This window comes from Bubalus bubalis, chromosome 14, assembly GCF_019923935.1.
Source record: "Bubalus bubalis isolate 160015118507 breed Murrah chromosome 14, NDDB_SH_1, whole genome shotgun sequence".
NCBI lineage: Eukaryota > Metazoa > Chordata > Mammalia > Artiodactyla > Bovidae > Bubalus > Bubalus bubalis.
The window spans coordinates 19,719,093-19,742,903 of NC_059170.1; the positions used below are offsets into that span (position 1 = coordinate 19,719,093).

General features: G+C 48.1%; 1 protein-coding gene across 3 annotated transcripts in view; it reads left to right on the forward strand.

The window, feature by feature from the left end:
- Window positions 1–23,811, forward strand: part of PIGU (phosphatidylinositol glycan anchor biosynthesis class U) — a 96,502-nt gene that overhangs the window by 70,598 nt on the left and 2,093 nt on the right. For all 3 annotated transcript variants that reach the window (XM_045162624.1, XM_045162625.1, XM_045162626.1), the window contains 3 exons: window positions 20–163; window positions 3,719–3,843; window positions 10,601–10,743. In XM_045162624.1, the coding sequence (XP_045018559.1) occupies window positions 20–163; window positions 3,719–3,843; window positions 10,601–10,743 (412 nt within the window). The remainder of the gene's footprint in view (window positions 1–19; window positions 164–3,718; window positions 3,844–10,600; window positions 10,744–23,811) is intronic.

Consider the following 23,811-nt stretch of genomic DNA (forward strand, 5'->3'; position numbering starts at 1 on the left):
TTTGTTTTCTTCATTCCAGACTTTCTGTTCCAGATCTCACCCCGAACATTGGCCTCTTCTGGTACTTTTTTGCAGAGATGTTTGAGCACTTCAGCCTCTTCTTTGTGTGTGTGTTTCAGATCAACGTCTTCTTCTACACCATCCCTTTAGCTATAAAGCTAAAGTAAGTAGTTGGACCTACTGAGTTTTTGTCCCCAGAGTCATTTGTAGCTTCACAGATGTCCTTCTCACTCGGGCATCTGCTATTGGGTTGGAGGCATTTATGCCCAGGGAACCTCACCCTGAGTTGCTTCAGCGACTGTGCCCTGCAGGAGAGTGACACACAAGGTGCCAGCTATAGGGGCAGTGCTTTGGAGCCCCATATGCCCCTGGCCTCACTTTGGGGTACTTGAACCCACGTTGCCGCTGAGCCCAGTCACTGTTTTATTTGTGTGTTTTTGTGTGTATATATCACAATTTATTTTATTCTATATCTTTTTTCATTTTTAAAAAATATATTTTAATTGAAAGGTATTTGCTTTATGATATTGTGTTGGTTTCTGCCATACATCAACATTAATCAGCCATAGGTATACATATGTGCCCTCACTATTGAACCTCCCTGCCACCTCCCCAGTCACTGTTTTAGACAAGAGCAGGATTGGGGTGGGGACAATATCCTTGGAAAAAGAGGATCTTGCTGGGAGTCCTCTAGCTCTGTCCCAGGGGACTCAGGAGGTGTTAGTTTGGGGGCTGGTCACCTGCAGCTCTGATCAACTTCCCTCAAATGGATTGCCTATGGCATACTCTTCTGCAGAGTAAGAGAGCTAACATGTGTTGTCCATCCCACCTTTTTGAGTTATATTCATGCCTAACCCTTCAAGCAACTCTTGGAGGTAGGCATTATGTTACTGTCACTTCCGTTTGCTAGTCGAGGAAATTGCTGTTCAGAGAGGTGAAATGATTTTCCCAGAGTCACACAGCCAGTTAGCAGTGGAGCTGGGGTTACCAGGTTTGTTTGGCCCCAGAATTTATGCTCAGACCTCTGCACCTTGCCAAGCTCCTGAGAGAGATAACATATAGTATTAAATAGCTCCCGGAAATGGTTCTGTTATCCTAGCTTCAGAGAGGGGCAAACAGGCACCAGTCAGCATAGATACAGCTGGGTGGTCCAGGGAGGTAGAAGGGCTGGATTTAGATTTCAAGAGCTTGAGTTCTTTGCTCTGACCTTCCATTCATTCTCCATGGCAGTGAACCAAGGCACATGGTTCCCTCTCTGTAAAGCTCAGAGCTGATGTTCCCTTCTTATAACATGGCCTTGGCCTGGCATCCGACAGAAAAAGCCTTCTTCCTTGGCCTGGCAGGCTCCAGAATTCTGGCAGCCTTCCTCAGCCAGGCTCTCCAGCTGTCTGTGGTCCATAAGTCCTACCCGAATTCTGGTCAGGCCTGGGTCTGGGCTGAAAGAAGCAGGGAACCTGGCACACCTGTCCTCACGTGTGTAGCCTGTTCTCCAGCACCTCCTATTGTTGGCGTGTGAAAGGCCACAGATAGCTCCTGGGGACCACCACCGTCTTGTGACACTCCCCCAACCCCCACCAAGGGCCACAGAGCTGTGGGAACAGAAGGTGTGAAGATACCTGACCTCCCTCTCGGCTGCCCTCCTGTGTCTGGATGCAGTTCCACTCCAGCCCCTGCAGTGCCAGCTTTGTGAGAACAGGGCCACCGGTCACTACTCCCCAGGGACTCTTGCAGGAGGTTCTGGTGTCCGTATTTGTTTTTATATATTACTTTTGGCTCTGCTGGGTCTCTGTTGCTGTACAGGCTTTTCTTTATTTGTGGCGAGCGGGGGCTACACTCCAGTTAGGATGCACTGGCTTGTCATTGCGGTGGTCTCTTGTTGTGGAGCACAGGCTCTAGGCACACGGGCTTCAATAGTTGTGGCTAGTGGGCTCGGTAGTTGCGGCTCTCTGGCTTTAGAGTGTGGACGCAGTAGTTGTGTCGCACGGGCTTAGGTGCTCCGCAGCATGTGGAATCATCCTAGACAAGGGATTGAACCCCTGTCCCCTGTGTCGGCAGGTGGATCCTTTACCACTGAGCTACCAGGGAAGTCTCAATGTTGTGTGGGTTTTTTTTTTTTTTTTTAAGAAACTATTTGGTATTGGAGTAGAGCCAACTAACAGTTTTGCGATAGTTTCAAGTAAACAGCAAAGGGACTCAGCCATACATTCACCGTGTCTTTTGGTACCACCTTGTCATTAGCCTTTTCCTGGAAATGGTGCAGCTGTTACCAGCTACCTAAAAAGCCCAAACCAATGACTTGGATGAGCCTTAGGAAAATGCTTACTGAGATAGCCAGACCCTTCCTAGAGATTACAAGACTGCTTGAGTTTGCAGTCAGAAACTTTGACTCAGAAACTTTTTAGCTGAGTTTCTTGAGTCATTTGCCTCATAGTAGTATTTGGGTGTGTACAAATTTGTCTCCACATCTCAGATTTACATCCATTGAGTGACCTGACCTTGGACCTACAAGGCAAGAATGCCATTAACCTGAAGACACCCTCCTGAGCTGGGCATTAACCTGAAGACACCCTTCTGGGCCCTGTGCAGAAGTGGGCCATGTGCGCGTTGCTCAGACCTGAGGAGGCTGCACGTCTGGCTTCTTCCTGGCAGATTCTCTTCTGCACTCAGTCAGCTCTTGGAGGAGCGCTGGAGGCTGAGTTCTGTCTCAGCCTTCCTGATCAGAGCTGTGGCCCTGCGGGCGCGTGGGAGAATAGCGCTGGCGGTGCTTGGGCGCTCTGGAGACGAGCCACTCCAGCACTTTCGAGCTCTCTTATGTTCTCTGAACCTGATGTCCTCATCCACAAAGTGCAGTGACAGCATTGCCTCCTTCCAGGTGCGAGGTAGTGAGGATCATGTGTCATGATGCAGGAAAAGATGCCTAGCACAGAACTGAGCACAAGTGAAGGTTCAGGAAATGGCAGCCAGTCTTACTGGTTTAAGGGGACTAGAGCTCCAGTTCCAGCCCCTCCCTCCCCAATTAAATTTCATTTTTATTTATTTGGCTGCATTAGGTCTTAGTTGCGGCATGCAAACTCTTAGTCATGGCTTGTGGGATCTAGTTTCCTGCCTAGAGGTCAAACCCAGGCTCCCCACATTGGGAGCAGAGAGCCTTAGCACTGGACCGCCAGAAAATTCCCCAGTTCCAGCCTTTAAGAGCAAAAAGCTGCATGCAGCCATTTCTGGAAAGGAGCTCATCACAGCTAAAGATCTGTAGTCCCCACTGACCCTGTTGTCAGAGAAAACAAGCATCAGCCAGAAGGTACTTCCTGCCCTGGTCCAGTGTCAGGGGCCTCTGGCAAGGGTGCTGCCTAATTACTCTGACAAGCAGTCATTTAAACCCAGTAATAGAGGCCACTGACTTCATTTGTTTTCCTCCTCTGGACTCCTGGGGGAAGGCCCGGAGCTGCAGGGGGTGGGGGTTGATGGGAAGTGTCTCTGTGGGCTGTGTCTCTAGTGTGTGCTGGGTTCTTCTCACTACCTGTGGGCATCTTTGGGTCCCTGCAGTTTTTTGCCCTCCTGCTGGGCCTGGCCCTGTGTTTTGTGGATGGTGGAGCCTGCCCTGCGTAAAGTCCCCTGGAGAGTGTATTTGGGTTTCAGGGCTGGGGTGAGGAGACTCTGGCGTGGGCCTGGTCCCTGACTGACTTCCGCCTCTCTCTCTGTCTGCCCCACTTCGCCCCAGGGAGCACCCTATCTTCTTCATGTTCATCCAGATTGCCATCATCGCCATCTTCAAGTCCTACCCGACGGTAGGGGATGTGGCCCTCTACATGGCCTTCTTCCCCGTGTGGAACCATCTCTACAGATGTGAGTACCCCCACCTCGCACCCTCTGGCACAGGTTTGTGTCACCTCGCCCTGGATGAAAACAGCTGGTGGTTAGGAATGGACAGGCATTTTTTGGACATCTGCTGTGCCAGCAGTGACATGAAGCACAATATCTGCCCCTCAGTGCTACACACAAATGGTAATAATAAAAATAACCAGCATTTATTGAGCGCTGGCTGTGTACCTGGTTGCTGTGGTTCTAAGAATGTTACGTGCATCAGCTCATTTTATCTTTACACCAGACTTTGAGGAAAACTATCCCTGTTTGCAGATGAGAAAACTAGGGTACAGAAAGATAGTGTTGCTTGTTCAAGGGCGCAAGACTGGTAAGTAGAAGGGCTGGCATTGGCATCCAAATGCAGGAACCGCCAGCCAGCACTGCCCAGTAGGGCTTTCTGTGATGGTAGATATGCCCTGTATCTGCCCAGTCCAATAGAGTAACCATGAGTGTGACTGGGGAGCTGAATTTTTAATCTAATTTAAAGAAGCCACACATGGCTAGTGGCTGTCATGCTGGATAGTGTGGCTTTGAACCATTTCCCCGTGCTGCACCGTAGACATCCTGCCTGCTGTGAGACCCGTTCAAGCTCTTCCTCCGAAGTCGGCCTAGTGCCGACTAGTTGTTCTTTCTAGTATTTCCTGCTGTTGCCCTGAGTCAGGCTCTGTGTCCTCTGAGTTCTTTACACTGTTTGTGGGCTCCCTAAGAGTAGCCTCATGACTCACTCACCCCTGTGTCCCCAGCACCCAGGATTACACCTGATGACACACAGAACAACATAACAAATGTTCAAATGTTTGTGGATGGGGTTTTTTTTAATAGTTTTTATTGGAGTTTAGTTGATTTATAATGTTGTGTTAGTTTCAGGTATATAGCAAAGTGGATCAATTATACATATACATACATCCACTCCTTTTTTAGATTCTTTTCCTATACAGGCTATTAGAGAGCTCCCGGTGCTATACAGTAGGTCCTTATTAGTTATCTATTTTATATATGGTAGTGTTGTGTATATGTCAATCCTGATCTCTGTGTATGGGATTTTTGGACCTCACCAATAAAGAGGCAGTGCCAGTGGCCCAACACCACCTGATTCTCTAAAACAGGAAGGGAGCTGCAGAACTCTCCTTGCATAGCAATAAACCTGGGGAGGACAGGCTTCAGAGGAAATGTTTTTATTGTTTTGGGGCTGCTGAGTATCAACCAGGAAGTGAAACTGACCAGCTGCTAGAAAGAAACCTGTCTATAGGAGTGGGCCTCTGATCAAAGGTAACAGGTGAGTGGGCAGGACAAGCAGGACTGCTCTTCCAGGTGGGGCAGTGACCAGTCGAGCAGATCAGAAGCAGGAAGTAACATCTTCTGCTTGTGGCATCCTCATTGAACAGACAGGAATCACCAAGTTCACCAGTAGAGGGGTCTCAGAGTCAGCCTGGGGCCACTTGGCAAGTCCCAAAGGCACAGCTCATGTGAACATACCCTAGTTTGTGATGGGGTGAGTCTGGGGACGTTGGTCCTCTTTCCCCTAAGATGGAGTTGCTCTGGCAGGCTCTCCCACAGAGGGTGTCTCCCTCAGGTGAGATCTTTCATCCCATATTGCTAAACAGAGTCTGGAGCCAGACAGTCTTGAGTCTGAATTCTGGCTTTCCCATTACTAACAAGTCATTTAACCTTTCTGAGTCTCCCGTTTTTTCATCTGTCAGAATATCTTTCAGGGGTGTTTGAGGTCTGAGAAAGAATAAATGTAAATAGCCCCACTGTTATTATTAGTAGTATTAATTACACAGGGAGGTCTCCTGCATAGTTTTATGATCAAAGCTTCAGGCTTGATAACCAGAGTTACTCAGAGTCATTGAAATAAACATATTTTTCAAAACTTGAACTATTTTATGCCCCCTGGGGTGATGATGCACAACAAATAAGGATGGGGTTTCCGGAAACCTGGATGAGCTAATAGATGCTGTTGTTGGCTCACTGGGCAAGTTGAGCTTGTCTGAAGGGCCCGCAGACAGCGTTGGCTGCCAGGCGCAGCTCCTGCAGTAGAGAACTCTCAGACTTGGCGTGTCTGGGGCAAGACAACTATGAGTCATTCTGTTTGTCCAGGGCATCTTCAGCCTGGTCGTGTGGATGTGCGAGTGGAGACCTTGTGAGGTCTTTACACCTAGGTTGAATATACTCAGACTACTGATGTGTTTAAGAATTAGGTTTAGACATGAGTTACCAGTGTCAGCATGCCTGCTCACACATTAGCTGTTTTGTTTTCCTGTCCTGCTTAGTGGGGAGGAGAGGCACATGGGCCCTCCCCCGAGTGCAGGTCCCAGATGCTGGGACTCTGCGGAGCTTGGGGCCAGGATGAGTCACACAGACACACAAGCACGGTGTTAGGGAACAGCCTGCTGGCAGGGCCCATGCCAGCCTGCAGTGGTCGAGCTCAAAGAGCCAGTTACCAAAGGGCTGGATTTTGTGTGTATGTGTCCTTCATGTTTTCTTTTTTAGTATTAATTATTATATACAGATAAAGGAATATTGATTTTAAAATATGCATTTGTTATTTAAAAAATATACAATAAATTTCCATGTGCCCAGCACCTAGTTTAAGAAAAGAAACAGCACCATGAGCTTTGAAGTCCCTAAGTCCCTTCTGTGCCCCTCCCGATGGGACTGGATTCTTCCAGTGGAATTTTATTTCTCAATGCCTGAGGCTCAGAGAGGGAAAGTGACTTGCCTGAGGTTTCGGTTTGTCAGTGATGGAGCCAGAGATCAGAGGAAGTCACCCAGAGAACTTGGTGGGAAATCTGATTCCATCTGGCCCAGCATGGCGGATGAAGGGTCACCTGGTCACCTCTGACATCTCCAACACATCGTGGTGCTGGAACAGGCCGTCCTGTGCCCCGGGTCCCTGGCTCTATCTGCTCTGGCGTATAGCTGGAATCCTCAGGCCAGTCAGCCAGCAAGAGTGAGGAGTAGCTCCGCAGTCCTGCAAAGGTCACCACAGGCCAGAAGCCAGTTGGGTGTGGTGACCGTTCCTCGGGCACAGGGACAGCATTGTCACAGCGTTTGCGATTGCCCCCAGGAGGCGCATGTGAACCTCTCTCAGTCTCCGCACTTGGTCACCTCCTTGTCACCCGTTCTAAAATACAGAGTGACTGGAGACATGGAGCAAAGACCCACCTGGACTGTCAGACCACAGGAATTTTATTTTAGGAATACTGTGTATTCTTTTCAGCAAAATAATTACCCAGAAATCAGAAAGAACCACTGAAGGACTTCCTTAGTGATCCATTAGCTATGAATCCAGCTTCCAGTGCAAGGGACAGAGGTTTGATTCTTGGTAGGGGAACTAGGATCCACATACCTCAGGCCTACTGAGCCCAAGCACCTCAACTAGAGAGAAACGTATTTGCTGCAGTGAAGACCCAATGCAGAAAAAGAAATAATTAAAAAAAAAAAACCTTTGAAAGTATTAGGAGTGTTTTGTTTTGTTTTTTTAAAGAAAGAACCATTGAGAAAAGTATGTAAATAGTGATGAAGTGGAGGAGTGGTAAATACACATATCCTGGGCTTCCCTTTACCAGGCTCAGCTGGCAAAGAATCCACCTACAGTGTTGGATACCTGGGTTCAATCCCTGTGTTGGGAAGATCCCCTGGAAAAGGAAAACGCTCCCCACTCCAGTATTCTGGTCTGGAGAATTCCATGGACTGTATAGTCCATGGGATTGCAAATAGTCGGACACAACTGCGTGATCTTCACTCACTTCATCTCTTTTCTTGAGGTTGTAACTTTGTTTAATAATAACTCTCAGTGCAGACATCTTTCTCCCCAGACTTCTGTTTCTGGGAGTAAGACTGAGGCCTCTTAGAGTTCTCCAAGAGGCTTGAGTCAGGGCTTTGATCTCTCAGCTTTGAAAACCCAGAAGTGTGGAAATTGCAGATCAGAAGAGGGCACCTTGCAAGCCCTCCAAGCCAGTGTTTCCAAATCATGGGATTTCAGGGACTACTAGCATTTAAAAAAAGATCCTGGTGACAGAGTTCCCAACTTTTTATTTTACTGAAGACACTAAAACAGTCAACTACTGGCCATTTGTCTCGATTTTATAAAAGAAAGGACTTTTTAACAACAGCAGCCAGCAGCAAGACACCTGTAATTACTCAATAAAGAATGAAGCTTAAGTTGAAAACATTCAGCTCTAACAAGATCTCTGAACTACCTTGGCCTGGTTATTCTCCCTGTGACACTGACCAGCGAAGTCTCTGCTGCAGACCAGCACGGGCCTCTTACGGGGCAGAGGTCTGCCACTGTGACCCAGTGGCTCACAGCTTTGGCTGCATATTGGAATCACCAGGGAAGCTTGTAGAAACCGATATGGATGCCTGGCCCCACCCCTGGGGCTCCCTAGGTGAGCTCATTTTACAACCAGAATTGAGAACCTTGGATGTAATCCAGTCCCCTTTCCAACGCCTGAACCCCCAGTATAGCATTTCAGCCAAGTCATTGTACAGCTGAGATAAGAGGCCTTAAGGTTCAGGAGTTTCCCCATCTCTTAAATATCTCTGAACTCTGACTTTGGAGAAGGGATTTCCTGAAGGTCAGGATCAGAGAGGGGAGGGGAACCTCTATTGACTGAGTGCCTGCTGAGAATCAGACCTAAGCTTTTATTAATCACTCAGTTTTTTTTGTTTTTAAGGTATTCTTCTAGTTAATTAATTTTAAATGATACTTATTTTATTTAAAAATACAATAAAATATAAAGAAACAAAAATGGCATATAATCCTGCTGTCAGATATCTTCTGTTGAATTAAAAGGGAGGAAAAAATCACAATGGTAGGTCAGTGGCCCCCAGCCTTTTTGGCACTAGGGACTGGTTTCATGGAAGACAATTTTTCCATAGATGGAGTGGGGAGAGATGGTTTAGGTTATATAATATAATATAGAATATATATATATAATATAGAATATATGATATGTATTCTATATTATATATAGAATATATAAATTGCATATTATATAAATATATATAATCATGCATTACATTATTGTGAACTTTATTTCTATTATATCAGCTCCACCTCAGCTCATCAGGCATTAGATCCCAGAGTCTGGAGACCCCTGTGTTAGGCAGAATAATGCCCCCTCCTTGCTCCCGACAAATATGTCACCTCATCATCCCCAGAACTTGTGACTAGATCACCTTACATGACAGATGGCCTGCAGATAGGGAGAGTATCCTAGATTATCCAGGTGGGCCCAGTGTAATCACAGGTGCCCTTAAGAGCAGAAGTAGAGGCAGGAGGGTACATGGGCGGTCTCTACGTACCACTCAGCTTTGCTGTGAACCTTAAACTGCTCTAAAAACTAAAGTCCGTTAAAAAAAAAAAGCGGAAGAGGGAGGCAGAAGAGGAGGTCATAATGATACGACATGAGAAGGACTCAATCCGACATTGCTGGTTGAGGATGGGAGTCCTGAGCCAGAAATGCCGGCAGCCTCCAGGTGCTGCGAAGGCCAGCAAGTGGATTCTCCCCTAGAGCCACCAGAGCCTGTGGACTTCCGTCCTCCCGGACTGTAAGACAATGCATTATATTGTTTAAGCCACTAAGTTTGTGATCATTTGTTACCATAGCAATAGGAAACACACAGTAATACATCCTTGCTAGCTTTTCCACAACTTGTTTAATTCATGGAACACTCCATGAAGTAGGCATTTTAGCCCTATTTTAGAGATGGGGAAGCTGAGATTCTGAGAAACTTGCTGGCAGAGCAGGAATTGTTTTTAAAATTATTTATTTGGCTTCATCGGGTCTCACTGGAGCTTGCCGGATTTTCATGTGGTGCATGGGGGCTTCTAAAAGCAGTGCGCGGGCTTGGTTACTCTGTGGCATGTGGGATCCTAGTTCCCCAGCCATGGAGTGAACATGCATTCCCTGTATTGCAGGGCATATTCTTAACCACTGGACCACCAGGAAAGTCCCTAGGAATTTTAACCAAGGTCTCTCTGAGGTCTGTGCCCCACTATCAGGCTGCCTTACCCCAGTGGAACTCTGCCTGCTGGCCTGCCCACAGACCACTGTGTGTAGCCGGTCCTCCCAGGGGCTTTGGGGGAGCTTCTCCCTGGTGAGATTCTGCGTTCCCTCAGGGAGTAGGGGGATGATGGTAAAGAGGGAGGGTATCAAAAAGAGATCATCTAAGGAAGAGTGAGGGACATTTGCAAAGCAAGGCAGGGGACCTAAGATATGAACTGAGGAGAATGGAAAATGTGTTTCCTAAGACCTGGGCTGTGGCACCCTAGAGACACTGAGGGGTTGGTGCTGCTATTCATATCTATGATCCACAGAGGTCAGAAAGCACCCTGCCTGGGACCAGGAGAGGAGTTACTCATGGACACCCTGGGATTGGGGGTTTAAGGGCAGTGTCTTGCTGGAGTTCCCCCGCCTCTTGCAGTGCCCAGAGGCATTCACAGCATTACTGACTGTAGCCAGTTGAGCCCAGAGTCGGAGGTAGAGTCCAAGTCTAGTACCTCCCATGGAAGGAGGCAGGAGCCATTGCTAAGGGTCTAAGGTTGTGTCTTGTGTGTGTGTTGGGGTGGGGAAGCAGGGGCATTCTGCCTTTGAGCTCCACCAAGCTTTTCCTGGGCCTCTCTGTGCTGGGGGGCCATCACCGCAAGGGACCCAGAGAGAGTCAGCGCCAGGCTAACAGTGACCGTGTGTCTTTGCAGTCCTGCTAACGGTGACCATCTTCTTTGCAGTTCTGCGAAACATATTTGTCCTCGCCTGTATCATCATCATCTGCTCCCTGCTCTTCCCTGTCCTGTGGCATCTCTGGATTTACGCAGGAAGTGCCAACTCCAACTTCTTTTATGCCATCACACTGACCTTCAACATTGGGCAGGTAAGAGTCAAGGATAGCCCAGCAACAGGGATTCATTTTGCAGCCTCAAACATTCCACCTGGGCCCTGGGTTCTGCCAACAGGTGTTTGGACGTGAACGAGGGGCAGTTCTTCCCCTCAAGTAGCTCGAGGTTCTGTAGAGAAGGTAGGGCAGTAAGAGCAGTGGGGGAAGCTGAACTTGGCTAACGTTTATTGCATTGAATTCTCACAGCAAGCCTGTGATACAGTGATCCCTGTTTTACAAATGGGAACCAGGGCTCACAGAGATTGTCGATTGCCCAAGGTCGTTGGAGGAGCCAGGAACCAAGTTTGGGGAAGTTCGACAACGGCACCAGTTGTCTCGCTGTATCTCACTGTGCGAACTATTAGTTGAACCCAGGATAGGCAAGGCGCAAGCTAAGAGGGTGGAAGAAGACGCGAGGAGCCGTAGGAACTGCAGACACATTTATTCTCTTCTGGCTGGTGCAGCAGACTCAGCAGCAGCCATAACATCACATAACCCACTGGCTTTCCAGGTGGGGCTTATATGTACTTACAGAACAGAAGTAGCCCATGGCCACGCGAGTACCTCGTGATGCACATGAGCAGGGCTCTCAGTGATCTCAGCTGTTACATCATCATTATTTACAAAACGTGGGGCAAGAGCGAGAGACTGTGGGGTGAGAGCCTGACCGCACCATCCTGGCTAGTGTGCTCTTCCCCTACACTCTGCTTTCCATGGCTTCCTGGACTGCCGTCCCCAGGGTGAGAGCGGTTTGTGAGGGTGGGGAGGGGAGACTTTGCGGACTTTGGAGCAGCAGGAGCAAAGGCAGAGTCCTTAGGAGAGAAGTAGTTTAGCCAGAGAGGAGGCCGAGAAGCATCCTAGAATGAGAAGGACCAGCATGGAACTCCGACCTAGACACAGCCTCTCCCTTGGGGCCGTGGAGCAGTGGTTCTCTGCATCAGAGTCGCTGCAGGAAGCTTGTTAAAAAAGGCAGGTTCCTTGCTGAGGTGTTTTAAGTCCTGTGTTTATGCTACAGCTGTCACAGTTACATGGCTTTGATTTTTTTAAAGCGGATTCCCTGATCCCACTCCCAGAGGTGTTGATTGGATTTTGTATTTTTTAAAAATATCTCTTTATTTGGCTGCACCAGGATCTTTAGTTGTGGCACTCAGGATCTAGTTCCCTGATCAGGGATCGCACCTAGGCCCCTTGCATTGATTGGAAGCGTGGAGTCTTAGCCACTGGACTGCCAGGAAGTCCTTGGATTTTGTATTTTTAACAAGTTCTCCAGCAATTCTGTTGCAGGTTGTCCTAGCACACTTCTCTGAGGGTCCCTCCTTCACCATGCTGTGTTCCCTCAGATCAGCTGTGTCCTAATTGTCAAGGTCTTACGAGAATCACTTGTGCTGTTCACCATTTCAATTACAATTGGCACAGCCTGGCATTTCCTGTGCATAATGGACGAATGGGAAGCACGGCTCGCTAGAGACACCAGTGATGCCAGTGAATAATCCCCACGGAGACTTTTTGTCTCCAAGGTTAGCTGCTGGGAAAGAAGAAGGGAGTTAGGGCTCTTGGAATGAGTGATGGGTCTGGTATTTCCTGCATGGACGTTTTTGGACAACTCATGTCCAGCCTGGCTATTTATCTTAGTTTGTGCACAGCAGGAAGAGAGATGGAGAGCCCTGCAGGCTGGATGGGAGCAAGCCAGGGAATCTATTCTGCCTGTCACACACACAGGTTACTGTTGGTGGATACTCAGCACCTCCTGCCTCGGTCCACACAAACAGAAATCTGCAGGCTGCAAATTTCTTGAAGTACCTTGAAGAAATTCAAAAAGTTGTTCTGGCTCTTCTCTCTTGCTAAAATCCCCTTCCTTTTCCTTTGAAAGTGATGACTGGCATGGGGCCTGCCCTGGGCCTCTGGGGGACTTGGCAAGCTCCACTGAAATAGTCCACAGCTTGTTGTCAGGTCTTCAGGTCACTGTGGGTCAGGAATACAGTTGCAGTGGTATGAAGTATCCATGGAACTTTCCAGATAACAGCTTTCTGTCCTGTGGCTGTCTTTATGAGAAAATGGTGTCTGAAAATGTTATGGGAAATGTCTACAAGTCGTCAGGTGCTGCGAAGCCAGGAGAAACTGAATTGTTGGAAAAAGGAGGAAGTGGTTAGAGGTAGGAAGGCCAGCTGGATGAAGAGTGTTAGAGGCTGAGCTATGGAGAAACACTAGGTTGATCTCTTGGCATTGAACTTTATCTTAAAAAACTCTTTAAAATGCATTTTTAATCATATGAGTGAATTCATTACTGCCGGGGAAAAGAAGACAAAATAGAAGCATATGAGATGTAAAGTAAAGCCTGCGTCTCTTCTTGTCCTGTGGCAGATGTGATTGTTAGAATCAGTTTGGTGTGTGTCTTTGCAAGCTTCCTCTGTGTGTTAAGAGACTTATAGCTCTAAGTCCACATGCAAACATAAAGACATCCCACGCTGAGTACTGTTCTTTAACTGACTGTTTTTCCACTTGATAATTTTACCTTGAGATCACTTTTTTTTTTTACGACTCCGTGATAACCCATTCTGTTTCAGGATGTCCTGTGATTTATGTGACTGATAGGCCACTACTGGTGGACATTGACGTTGCTTCTGGCGATTCGATGTTATAAATGGAAGAACCCTGCGTATCTCCTCACATCCTCTTGCGCACACATGCCAGTATTTTCTAGGATAGATTCCAGGTGATGGGATTTACTGGGTCAGAGGGCGTAAGCATTGTATGTTTTGGCAGATTTTGCCAAGTTGCCCTTCAGACAGGTCATGCCAGCCTCCAGGCCTCCTGGCAGTGGGCCAGGTGTCCTGAAGCTGGCCGTTTGTTCAGGCATCCAGCATGCCTGTTTTGTCGACCTCCTTGGTCTGGGCTTTGTGCTCTGAGCCAGAGACAGGTCTGTTGGGTCAAATGCTTCCTGGGACTGCTGGCTTTGGGTTTTGTTGTTGCTGCCGCCGCCGGATCACTCAAGGGGCGTATCAGAGGGGGCACTTACTCACCAAGGCAGTCCTTAGAGTCACATTCTTGTCCCAGAGCATGAACTGAGCTACAAGAGCGCCCCTTGTTGTGAGGGTCTGCCTCTCCTGCCCTCCAGCCTGTTGGGAGCCGCAAAGTGCAAATGGACATTTAGAAGTTCGTAGCAGTTAATGGTCACCTCCCCAGAGAGATCTTCTGTGAGGTTTCCCTGCCCCACAGTCTCTGTCTTGGCATTCTGCGTGTTCCCTTCATAGCACTTACCCAGTTTATAACTCTGCATAATTTACCTGCTTCTCCCTCTGCCTCCCCCGCCAGCCTGTGAGCTTCACGAAGGCAGAAATCCACCTCCTACCCACTGCAGGGTCCCCAGCCACCCAGTCAGTGCTTGGCACAGGGCAGTTGTTTAGCAGATATTTGTGGAATGATTGAACCAAAGAGAGCCAGGGAGAACATCATGTGATTAATGGCCAAATGTGCAGAGTATAACCACTGTAGGAATCCAAAGAGAGCAAGATCAACTTTCCTGTTGAGTGGTCAGGGAAAGCCTTAGGGGACAAGAGTAGGGGCTGGGCCTTCCAGACTCAGAAGGAAGGGGAGGTGGGCAAAGTGGGGTCCAGGTCACCCCCACTGGCTAAGGTCGAGGGGTGGCAGCTCTGTCCCGCTCTTGCCAGATCCTGGTCTCAATGGCTGGTGAAGCCCCTTCATGTTGTCCACAGCCCTAGCCAGTGCAGCCTCCGTCTGACCTACAGTTAGTGACCTACAGTTGGCATTCGAAGGGTGTCCTCAGTCCCTCAGCCTGCTCTTCCCAGCTCTTCTACCTGCAGCAGTGCCTGATAGTCACCTGGTCTTTATTCTCCCCTCCCTGGGCAAGACAGAGCAAAGCTGTCCTGGGAACCAGATGAGTACGGATTTTCAGCAGGTGAAAATCCATTGCTGAGTCTGGAGCTGAATGTAGAGCGCATCTCAGCCTGAAGATTTTAAATCCTGCTCTGTTTGAGTTGGTCAGTTCCATGTTTCATAATAGAACAAATCATCAGTAATTATTAATGATACTAGCAGGTAAACCAGTGACTTAGGCCCCATCCTTTCCTCGGAACCATGAAGTATTTTTTAGCCTGTGGCACAGAACATTTGCTGATTATAATTGTGCCTGAGAGTCAGTAACCAGGAAATGACAATGGGAAACCATCCATAGGTACATAAGAGGTGTGTCTGTGTCTTACATGTACACGTGCCAGAGAGAAGGAGGGATTAGACGGATAGATTGACTGAGGTCCCCCACTCTGCCACTGTATGACCTTCAGCAAGTGACCTCTGGGTCGCAGGTGATAACCTCACCTCTGGTGGGGCAGGGTGAGAGGATTTGTATGTTGACGCATGTTGACATGGGAACTAGGATGAGCAAGGTGCTCTTCAAATACCCAGAGCAAATCCCTAAGGAAGCACTCAGACCTAGAAACCAAAGGAAAGAGCAATCTTTCTCTCTCTCTCTCTTTTTTTTCCTAAAAAAAAAAAAAAGACCTTTTTTCCTGCAATTCAGAGATGAGCAGAAGGATAATGTTGTCATCTAGGATTTGTTGTTAGTTGCTTCAGTCATGTTCGACTCTTTTGCAACCCCACAGACTGTCGCCCACCAGGCTCCTCTATCCATGGGATTTCCCAGGCAAGAATACAGGAGTGGGTTGCCGTTTCCTTCTCCATGGGATCTTCCTGACCCAGGGATCAAACCCGAGTCTTCTGCATTGGCAGGTGGATTCTTTACCGCTGAGCCAGATTACGTGTAAACAAAAAGGAATGTTTAAATTTAGCTGTTTTAAGAGGAAGGTAAGGTGTCCCACTTGCCCTAATTCAACTTAAAAACAGGTAACATAAGGAAATCTTCCCCTAGAGTTATGATTAATAGTGGCTCATGTTGAAAGAGCTCTTACTGGGGAGCAAGCCCAAGTGATCCCTTTAATCTTCTGGATCACATGCTTGTCCAGCCTCCTGGCCCTTTCCCTGTGTGTTGACATGACCTCGTCTGCTCGTGGAGGAGTTTTATTTGTGTGTGTGTTTTATTGTTGGAGAAGGAAATGGCACCCCACTCCAGTACTCTTGCCTGGAAAATCCCATGGATGGAGAAGCCTGGTAGGCTACTGTCCATGGGGTCGCAAAGAGTCGGACACGACTGAGCGACATTCACTCACTCGTGTTTATTGTTGGCAGCATGATGAAAGTATGACTTTTTTTTTCTTAATGAAACATCTCCATGATCTCTCCTTGTTCACTGATGTGGAAGCTCATTCAGTCCTGTGTGTCCTTCTGGGGAAGGGAATCTGTCTTCCCCAGTGAGAAAAAATGCGGGGCAGGTTGTGCAGGACACCAGTGGTCCAGTGGTGTGGAGCCTGTGTTTATGGACATACGGGACCACCAGGTTCATTCTTGTGGTGGTATTTGGCCCTGGCTGGGAGGCCTGCTCTTCCTGACGTGAGGCGCCGGTGGCCCAGGTGGGAGCCCTCATCCTTGTCCAGCTGTGTGCGTGTGGGTGCTCTCTCTCCTCAGCTGCTGGTGTTTTGTCCACATCTTAGCTCATTCTTTTGTCCCTCCCATCCTCAGACTTAACACTCAGCATCCCAGACTTGTCTTTCACAGGCCCTTTCCCCCTCTCTTTCTTACCCTCACAACCAGAGAGACAGAAAAAGCCTGGACCGAGTACAGGGGTGTCAAGGCCAACAGGAACTCCACAGTGCCTCCCAGCCCCCTCCCTGCCCAGCTCACTGGCCCTGGGCAAGTCACATAACTTCATGCCTAGTTGATTGATTTGTAAATATTAACTAGGTGCCAGGCACCCTGCTAGGGGTATGTGAGACACAGCCCTGCTTCCCAGAAGCTCTGCTGTCTGTGGGAGAGAAAGAAAAGGAAATGGGCGGGGCCAGGGCAGGGTGACTGTGCTGGGAGCTCAGTGCTGGTGGTTAAGGACGCTTCTGCTGGGAGGATGCCTCTAAGTGGAGTCCTGCAGGACGTGCCAGGTTCAAACCAGGTTCTGAGAGGTGAGGCCTGGGGGTGAGAGCCCGTGAGGGAGCTGGTGTGGAATGCAGTTCTGTAGGACCAGCACGTGCCACCTAATAGGGAATGAGGCCATTTCAAGACAGCTGTGGTCAGAGCCACAAGTTATGCTGAGGACCAGGCTGAGCTGTCGGTCTGAAGTGAAGACAGTTGAGACCAGACTTGTGCTCTGAAAACCTCCCTCTGCCAGGAAGGGAAGAGATCAGGGGTGTGAGCTGGAATCTGGAGCACAGAGAGGGGGGCTGTTGAGACCTGGTAAGAGCGGCTGGTAGCGTCAGTGTCCCCAACCTTGAACAGGGTCGTGAGTGGAGAGTATGGACGTGAGTGGGGAAAACTTGGATGAATTGGAAAGTGCCGCCTAGATGATAACTGCCTTCATAACCAGCTATGATCTGCCTTCGTGACCTTCCCGACCCTGAAGCTGAGATCCAGTGATTTCCCTACTGTTTTGCATCTTTAGAACTTTAGAGGGCGGGGCCAGTTCTCCACTATCTCCTCCCACGCCTGTCCATTCAGGCCTGAGTTGCCTGGTCACACCTAAGCCCTGTCCAGCTCCACAAGCCTGCCCTTGGCCCCTCCTGCTCCCCATTAAATCCCTGTTTCCTAGATCCCAGGCAGCAAGGGTGGGGGCTGAGGCACTGTGATTGTCAGTGATGACAGCCACGGGAGTTCTCCCAGTCATGGCTGTCAGGTGTCAGCATCCCCAACACAAGTGAGACCTGGGGAACCGGGACATGCCTGGGGTTCCCTGCCTCTCCAGGACACTGCAGCCCAGGGCTGTTGGCCATGGCTGCGATCCTGAGCCCCATGGCTTCTAGACGCGCTGCCTTAATTGCTGACTCTTATGTCTCATATGCTTGTTTTGTCTTTTCTCAAGAAACTGTCTCCGTGGCTCAGTGACACAGTTGTGAGCTGGGAGCACAGCTCTGGGCCTAGTGGATATGAAGCGTGAGCACAGGGCCACAGCAGGACCCAGCATGTGTGGGTGCAGGCCCCTGAGAAGGGTTGTGGGGGCCAGGATGGACTAGCATTTGGGCCTCAGACAGGCAGGATAGACACTGCAGCCCCAACGTGTCACTTACTCCCTAGTGATCCCTGGCAAGACCCTTAACCTCGGAGTCTGCTCATCTCTGAGGCTTATAAGCCCTGCCCAGGGTATTGTGACAGTTCCTGGGTGTGTGTATCAGTTGCTCAGTCGTGTCCGATTCTTGCAACCCCATAGACTAGCCCGCCAGGCTGCTCTGCCCATGGGATTTCCCAGCAAGAATACTGGAGTGGGTTGCCATTTCCTTTTCCAGGGGATCTTCCCAACCCAGGAATTGAACCCGCATCCCCTGGGTCTCCTGCATTGCAGGCAGGTTCTCTACCTGCTGAGCCACTGATGTGCTTATTGTTAAAGGACCCGGCCCAGGGCAGAGACTTGGGGGTTGGTTTCCTGGTCTCTCCTCACTCCCACCCTGTGGTGGAGCGTGTTCTGACTGTTTCATACCACTTCTGATCTACCCACTCTGTCCTCGGCCGCCTTTTATCGGCTGCCCCATTAAATCTTCATCTGGGACATCCTGGTGGTCCAGTGGTTAGGACTCGGTGCTTTCACTGCCAGGGCCTGGATTTGATCCCTGGTCAGGAAACTAGTATCCCACAAGCCACTCAGCACGACTGTCTCTGTCTGTCTGTATCTTCATCATGACCCAGAGCTGCCAGTGAGAGGAATGTGTTCTGACTGAGCCCTCACGGGGGCAGGATGCCAGCCACATGCTGGGTCTGGGGTCCCAGAGCTGGAGCAGATGCCACCCTGTTTAGGGGGGAGGCAATGGGAAGTGACTTCACTTCAGGGATCAAGGAACTGAGCATGGGGGTTGGGGGAAGACTCTGGGGATGGGGGATGGAGACGTTGCCTCTCCAGGGATGAGAAGGAGCCCTTTGGGAGAAAGATCATCCTAGCCCAGGGGTGGGGCTTGCACAGAAGCACCAAGGTGTGGCCCTGGCTGTGTTTGGGGCTTCGGGGACACGCAGGTGCAGCGCAGGGAGAGGGGAGCACTGGAGGCTTCTTAGCGGGCAAGTGAGAGGCTTTCATGGTGTGTGTGTGTGTGTGTATGAGAGAGAGTCTGAGTGAGAGTGTGTGTGTGTGTGTGTGTGTCTGACACCCCTCAGGGGCCAGAAGGATGAGGGAGGGCTTCAAGCAAGAGGGGGCTGAGTTGGCATTCTGAGGGAAATTGGTGGCAACTGGTGGTTGATGGCAAGCGAGGCCAAGGGGCTCAGCTGTGGTCGCTGAGGGCGGCTGTAACAGGCTGCTCCATTAGAGCAGAGTGGCTGCAGCAGCGTGGGTCAGCGTGTGGTGTTTGATGCCTGACGGTCTGGGTTCAGAGCCTGCCTCTGACACTTGCTGGTTGTATGACTTTGGTCAAGTTACTTGAAGAACCTTTTGTTTCTTTGTTCTAAGATAGGATAATTATAATGTACCTACAATGAAGGTTTATTGCAAGAAGTAACTGTTTTAACACGAGTGAAGTGCTTAAATTAATGCCTGAGTATTATCAGCATTTTTATTAATAAGAATAAAATATTGTAATGGACAGCGTTTATCAGCACTAGTGTTTTTCTCCTCTCTCAGACACTGACCTTTGCAGTTCTAACCACTAACTACCTTAGAAAGCATTCAGTTCCTACATCATGTAATTCTCACTTTTCATGTAATAAACTGGAAATCCTGCAACTCGGTTTTTGGAGGTTTTTGTGGCCGTGCTGCTCGGCTTGTGGGATCTCAGTTCCCCTGACCAGGGGTTAAACTCAGGGCACCACTAGGTCACCAGGGAACTCCGCACAACCAGGTTTTCATACTCCATAAAAACATTTTTCACTTTTGTTTTCACATTAAAGCCATTAAAAGATTTTAAAAAACCAAAAGAATGGGTTGCTCTTCAGGTCTCTGGAAGCACAGAGGGACAGAGCAGGGACCAAGGGGCCACCATTGTAAGGAATAAACTAGAGTTATTCATTGTACAGACGTGGACAGTGCTGCATAGGGAGGGAGGGGCAGTGGCTCACACAGGGTCACACAGCCGCTGACTTGGCCAGGCTCCTCTCCCGATTTGCCCTGCTCAGATGGGGCAAAGGGGCACTGGGTCTGCAGATATGGTGTCAGCTGAATCCCAGGGCCTCAGGGAAATCCCTTCTCCTCAGCCCACATGGAAAGCCTTGAGGTCAAACGAGGCTTCCTTAGGCAGCCTGTGACGGCTAAGGGCTTCCCTCAGAGAGCGCAGAGCCTCTAGGCCAGTGCGTCCCCGACACGCCCTCTCCCTGGGGGCAGAGGCAGGGCACCCACTCAGGACTAGTGACCTTCGGTTCCAGAAAACCAAGCCAACATGCGGGACTCCGTCCCTCACACCACCCTCCCCTGTTGCTTTATTATGAAAAGTTTCACACATACAAGCAAAGTTGAAAGATTTAACCTTGAACACCTGTATACCTACCACCTGGACCTCAGCATTACCATTTTCTTATACTTGGGTGATTACAAATGATCCATTTCTCAATCCATCTTATTTCTGTAATGTATTCAAAGTGAAATACAGACATCAGTACATTTCCTGCCAAATATTTCAGCATGTGTATCGTTAACCAGAGCTCAAAACTTGTATTTTTCTTACGTGAAATTTACATACAGTGAAAAACACAAATCTTTAAAAAAACTTTATATTGACATATAGTTGATTTATAATATTGTGTTAATTTCTGCTGTACAGCAAAGTGATTCAGTTATACATATATACATTTTTTTTTCTTGGCTGCTCTGTGGCATGTGGAATCTTAGTTCCCTGACCAGGGATTGAACCCGTGCCCCTGCAGTGGAAGTGTGGAGTCTCAGCTGCTGGACCACCAAAGAAGTCCCTGTCTTTCTTAATGTTCTTTTCCACTGGGCTCCTCACAGGATATCGAATGCAGCCCCCTGTGCTGTGTAGTAGAGCCTTGTCATTCCATTCCATATGCAACAGTTTGCCTCTGCTGGCCGCAAACTCCCACTCAGCCCCTCCCCACCACCCTCTTGCCAGCGTGAGTCTGCTCTCTGTGTGTGTTTCTGTTTTGTAGATAAGTCCATATGTATCATATTTTAGATTCCACATATAAATGATACATGATATTTGTCTTCTGACTTACTTCATTTAGTATAATGATCTCTAGTTCCATCCACGTTGCTACAAACGGGCATCATTTAGTTCTTTTTATTTTGGCCAAGTAGTACTCTGTTGAATGTGTGTGTTCTGTACCTGTTCATCTACCAATGGACATTTAGGTTTCCATGTCTCGGCTGTTGGGAATGGTGCTGCTGTGGACGTGTATAGTTTTTGAATTATAGTTTTTATTTCTGGATATGTGCCCAGGAGCACAACTGCTGGATCATATGGCAGCTCTGTTTTTAAGTTTTCTGAGGAAGCTCCATATTGTTTTCCATAGTGGCTGCACCAACTTCCATTTCCACCAACAGTATAGGAGGGTTCTCTTTTCTCCACACCCTCTTCAGAACATTTGTTATTTGTGGACTTCTTAATGGTGGCCATTCTGACCAGTGTGAGGTGATATCTCATGGTAGTTTTTACTTCCTTTTCTCTAATAATTAGCGACGTTGAGCATCTTTTCATGTGCCTGTTGGCCATCTGTATATCGTCTTTGGAGAAATGTCTATTTAGTCCTTCTGCTCATTTTTCAGTTGGGTTGCTTTTTGTTGTTGAACTGTATAAGCTGTATATTTTGGAAATTAAGCTGTTGTCAGTCACATCATTGGCAAATATTTCCTCCCATTCTGTAGGTTGTCTCTTCATTTTGTTTATGGTTTCCTTTGCTGTACAGAAACCTATAAGCTTGATTAGGTCCCATTTGTTTGTTTTTGCTTTTATTTCTATTCCCTTGGGAGACTGACCTAAGAAAACATTGGCACAATTTATGTCAGAGAATGTTGCCTGTGTTCCAGTTTTATGGTGTCATGTCTGATGTTTAAGTCTTTAAGTTTATTTTTGTGTATGGTGGGAGGATGTGTTCTTACTGCTGACTTCATGCAGCTGTCCAGCTTTCCCAACACCCCTTGCTGAAGAGGTTGTCTTTCCCCATTGTATATTCTCACCTCCTGTGTTGAAAATTGACTGTAGGTGTGTGGATTTACTTCTCAGCTTTCTTTTCTGTTGATCCATATCTTCTTTTGTGATAGTATCATGACACTTTGATTACTGTAGCTTTTGTAGTATTATCTGAAGTCTGGGATGGTTATGCCTCCTGCTTTGTTCTCTTTCCTCAAAATTGCTTTGGCAGTTCTGGGTCTTTCATGGTTCCATATAAATTCTAGGATTATTTGTTCTAGTTCTGTGAAAAATGTCATGGGTAACTTGATAAGGGATTGCATTATATCTGTAGATTGTTTTGGGTAGCATGCCATTTTAACTATTAATTCTTCCAGTCCAACAGCATGAGATATTTTTCCATTTCGTCGAGTCATCTTCAATTTCCTTTATTAATGGTAAAACACAAATCTTCACATACATTTCCTGAAGCCTTCTTTCAGTCAGCAAGATATTTTTGAGGCTCATTCATGTTGTTGCATATAACAATAATACATTGCTTTTTAAAATGTGTAAATGTTGGAATAATTTTATAGTGCAGAGAATCTCCATATGCCCCCCACCTAGTCTCCCATGTTAACATAGTACCACAGTGTGCGCATGCTCAGTCGCTTCAGTCCTGTCCAGCCCTTTGCAACCCTATGCACTGAGCCCACCAGGCTCACCACCAGGCTCCTCGTGGGGATTCTCTGGGCAAGAATACTGGAGTGGGTTGCCATGCCCTCCTCCGGGGGATCTTCCCCACCCAGGGATCAAACCCATGACTCTTATGTCTCTGGCATTGGCAGGCAGGTTCTTTACTGCTGAGCCACTGGAGAAGCCCCAATACCTTGGTATGTTTGTCCAAACCAAGAAACTGACCCTGGTCTGTTACGACAAAGCAAACCCCAGATCTGATGTGGATTTCCCCCGCTTTCCCTGTGATGCCTTCGTTTTCCCCCAGGATCAGGGCCAGTACCATACTGCATTAGTGGTCACGTCTCCCCTGTGTCCTCCACTCACACTCTCTTTCCTCATTTCCCGTGACACGGACAGTCTTGAGGTATCCTGGCCAGGTATCCCAGAAGAGTGTCCCCTCTGGGTTTGTCTGATGCTTTTCTCATCATGAGGCCACATTTAAGGTTTTTGGAAAGCTCAGGCTGTACACACTGGCCACACTTCGTGCTGTTTACCCTTCATCGTTTGGTCAGGATCGTGTTTGCCAGGCTTCTCCAGTGCAGAGTTGCTATTTTCTCTTTTCCCTGTTCTTTGGAAGTGAGTCACGAAGTCTAGCCTAAGCTCAGGGGCAGGGGGTGGCGAGTGAGCAAGAATTAAATTCCTCCTCCTAAGGGGAGAGTCTCTACATATATTATTTGGAATTCTCTTGAAAGGTCCAAAAAGAATTCTCCATTTATTTATTTATTCAGTCATTTATTGACTGATTGTTTTTAATTGGATTTTAATTTTTATCACCATAACTTGAATATATAATTTACAAAGTTTAGGCTTATAAGGAAAAAGAATAGCTCCTTAAGGTCTTACAGTTATTTGCTCTGGTACTTGTAGATTACTACTCTTTCTTGATTTTCTTCCAGTTTATATTAAGTTGAATCATATCAAATTGTTAATACTCAACCATTTTTGATCTGCATAAATGGCAGTTTCATATGGTTCAAACTAATAACCTAGTATTTTGACTTCCTATTTGGCCAGTTGATTATGTGTGACATTGGAGTTCTTCTGTTATGAACTGTGACTCTGCACCTGCCGTCATCTGACCTGGCTCAGGGATCAGTCCCCACCAGCTCCAGGCTCTCTTCCCCAGGCACTTGGACCTGGGTGAGAAAGCAACTGCCGGGGGTGAGGACCGCCCTTGCTGTGGTAACTGTGCCCCACAGGCAGTTATGAGACAAGACCTCAGGGCCTCTGCCCT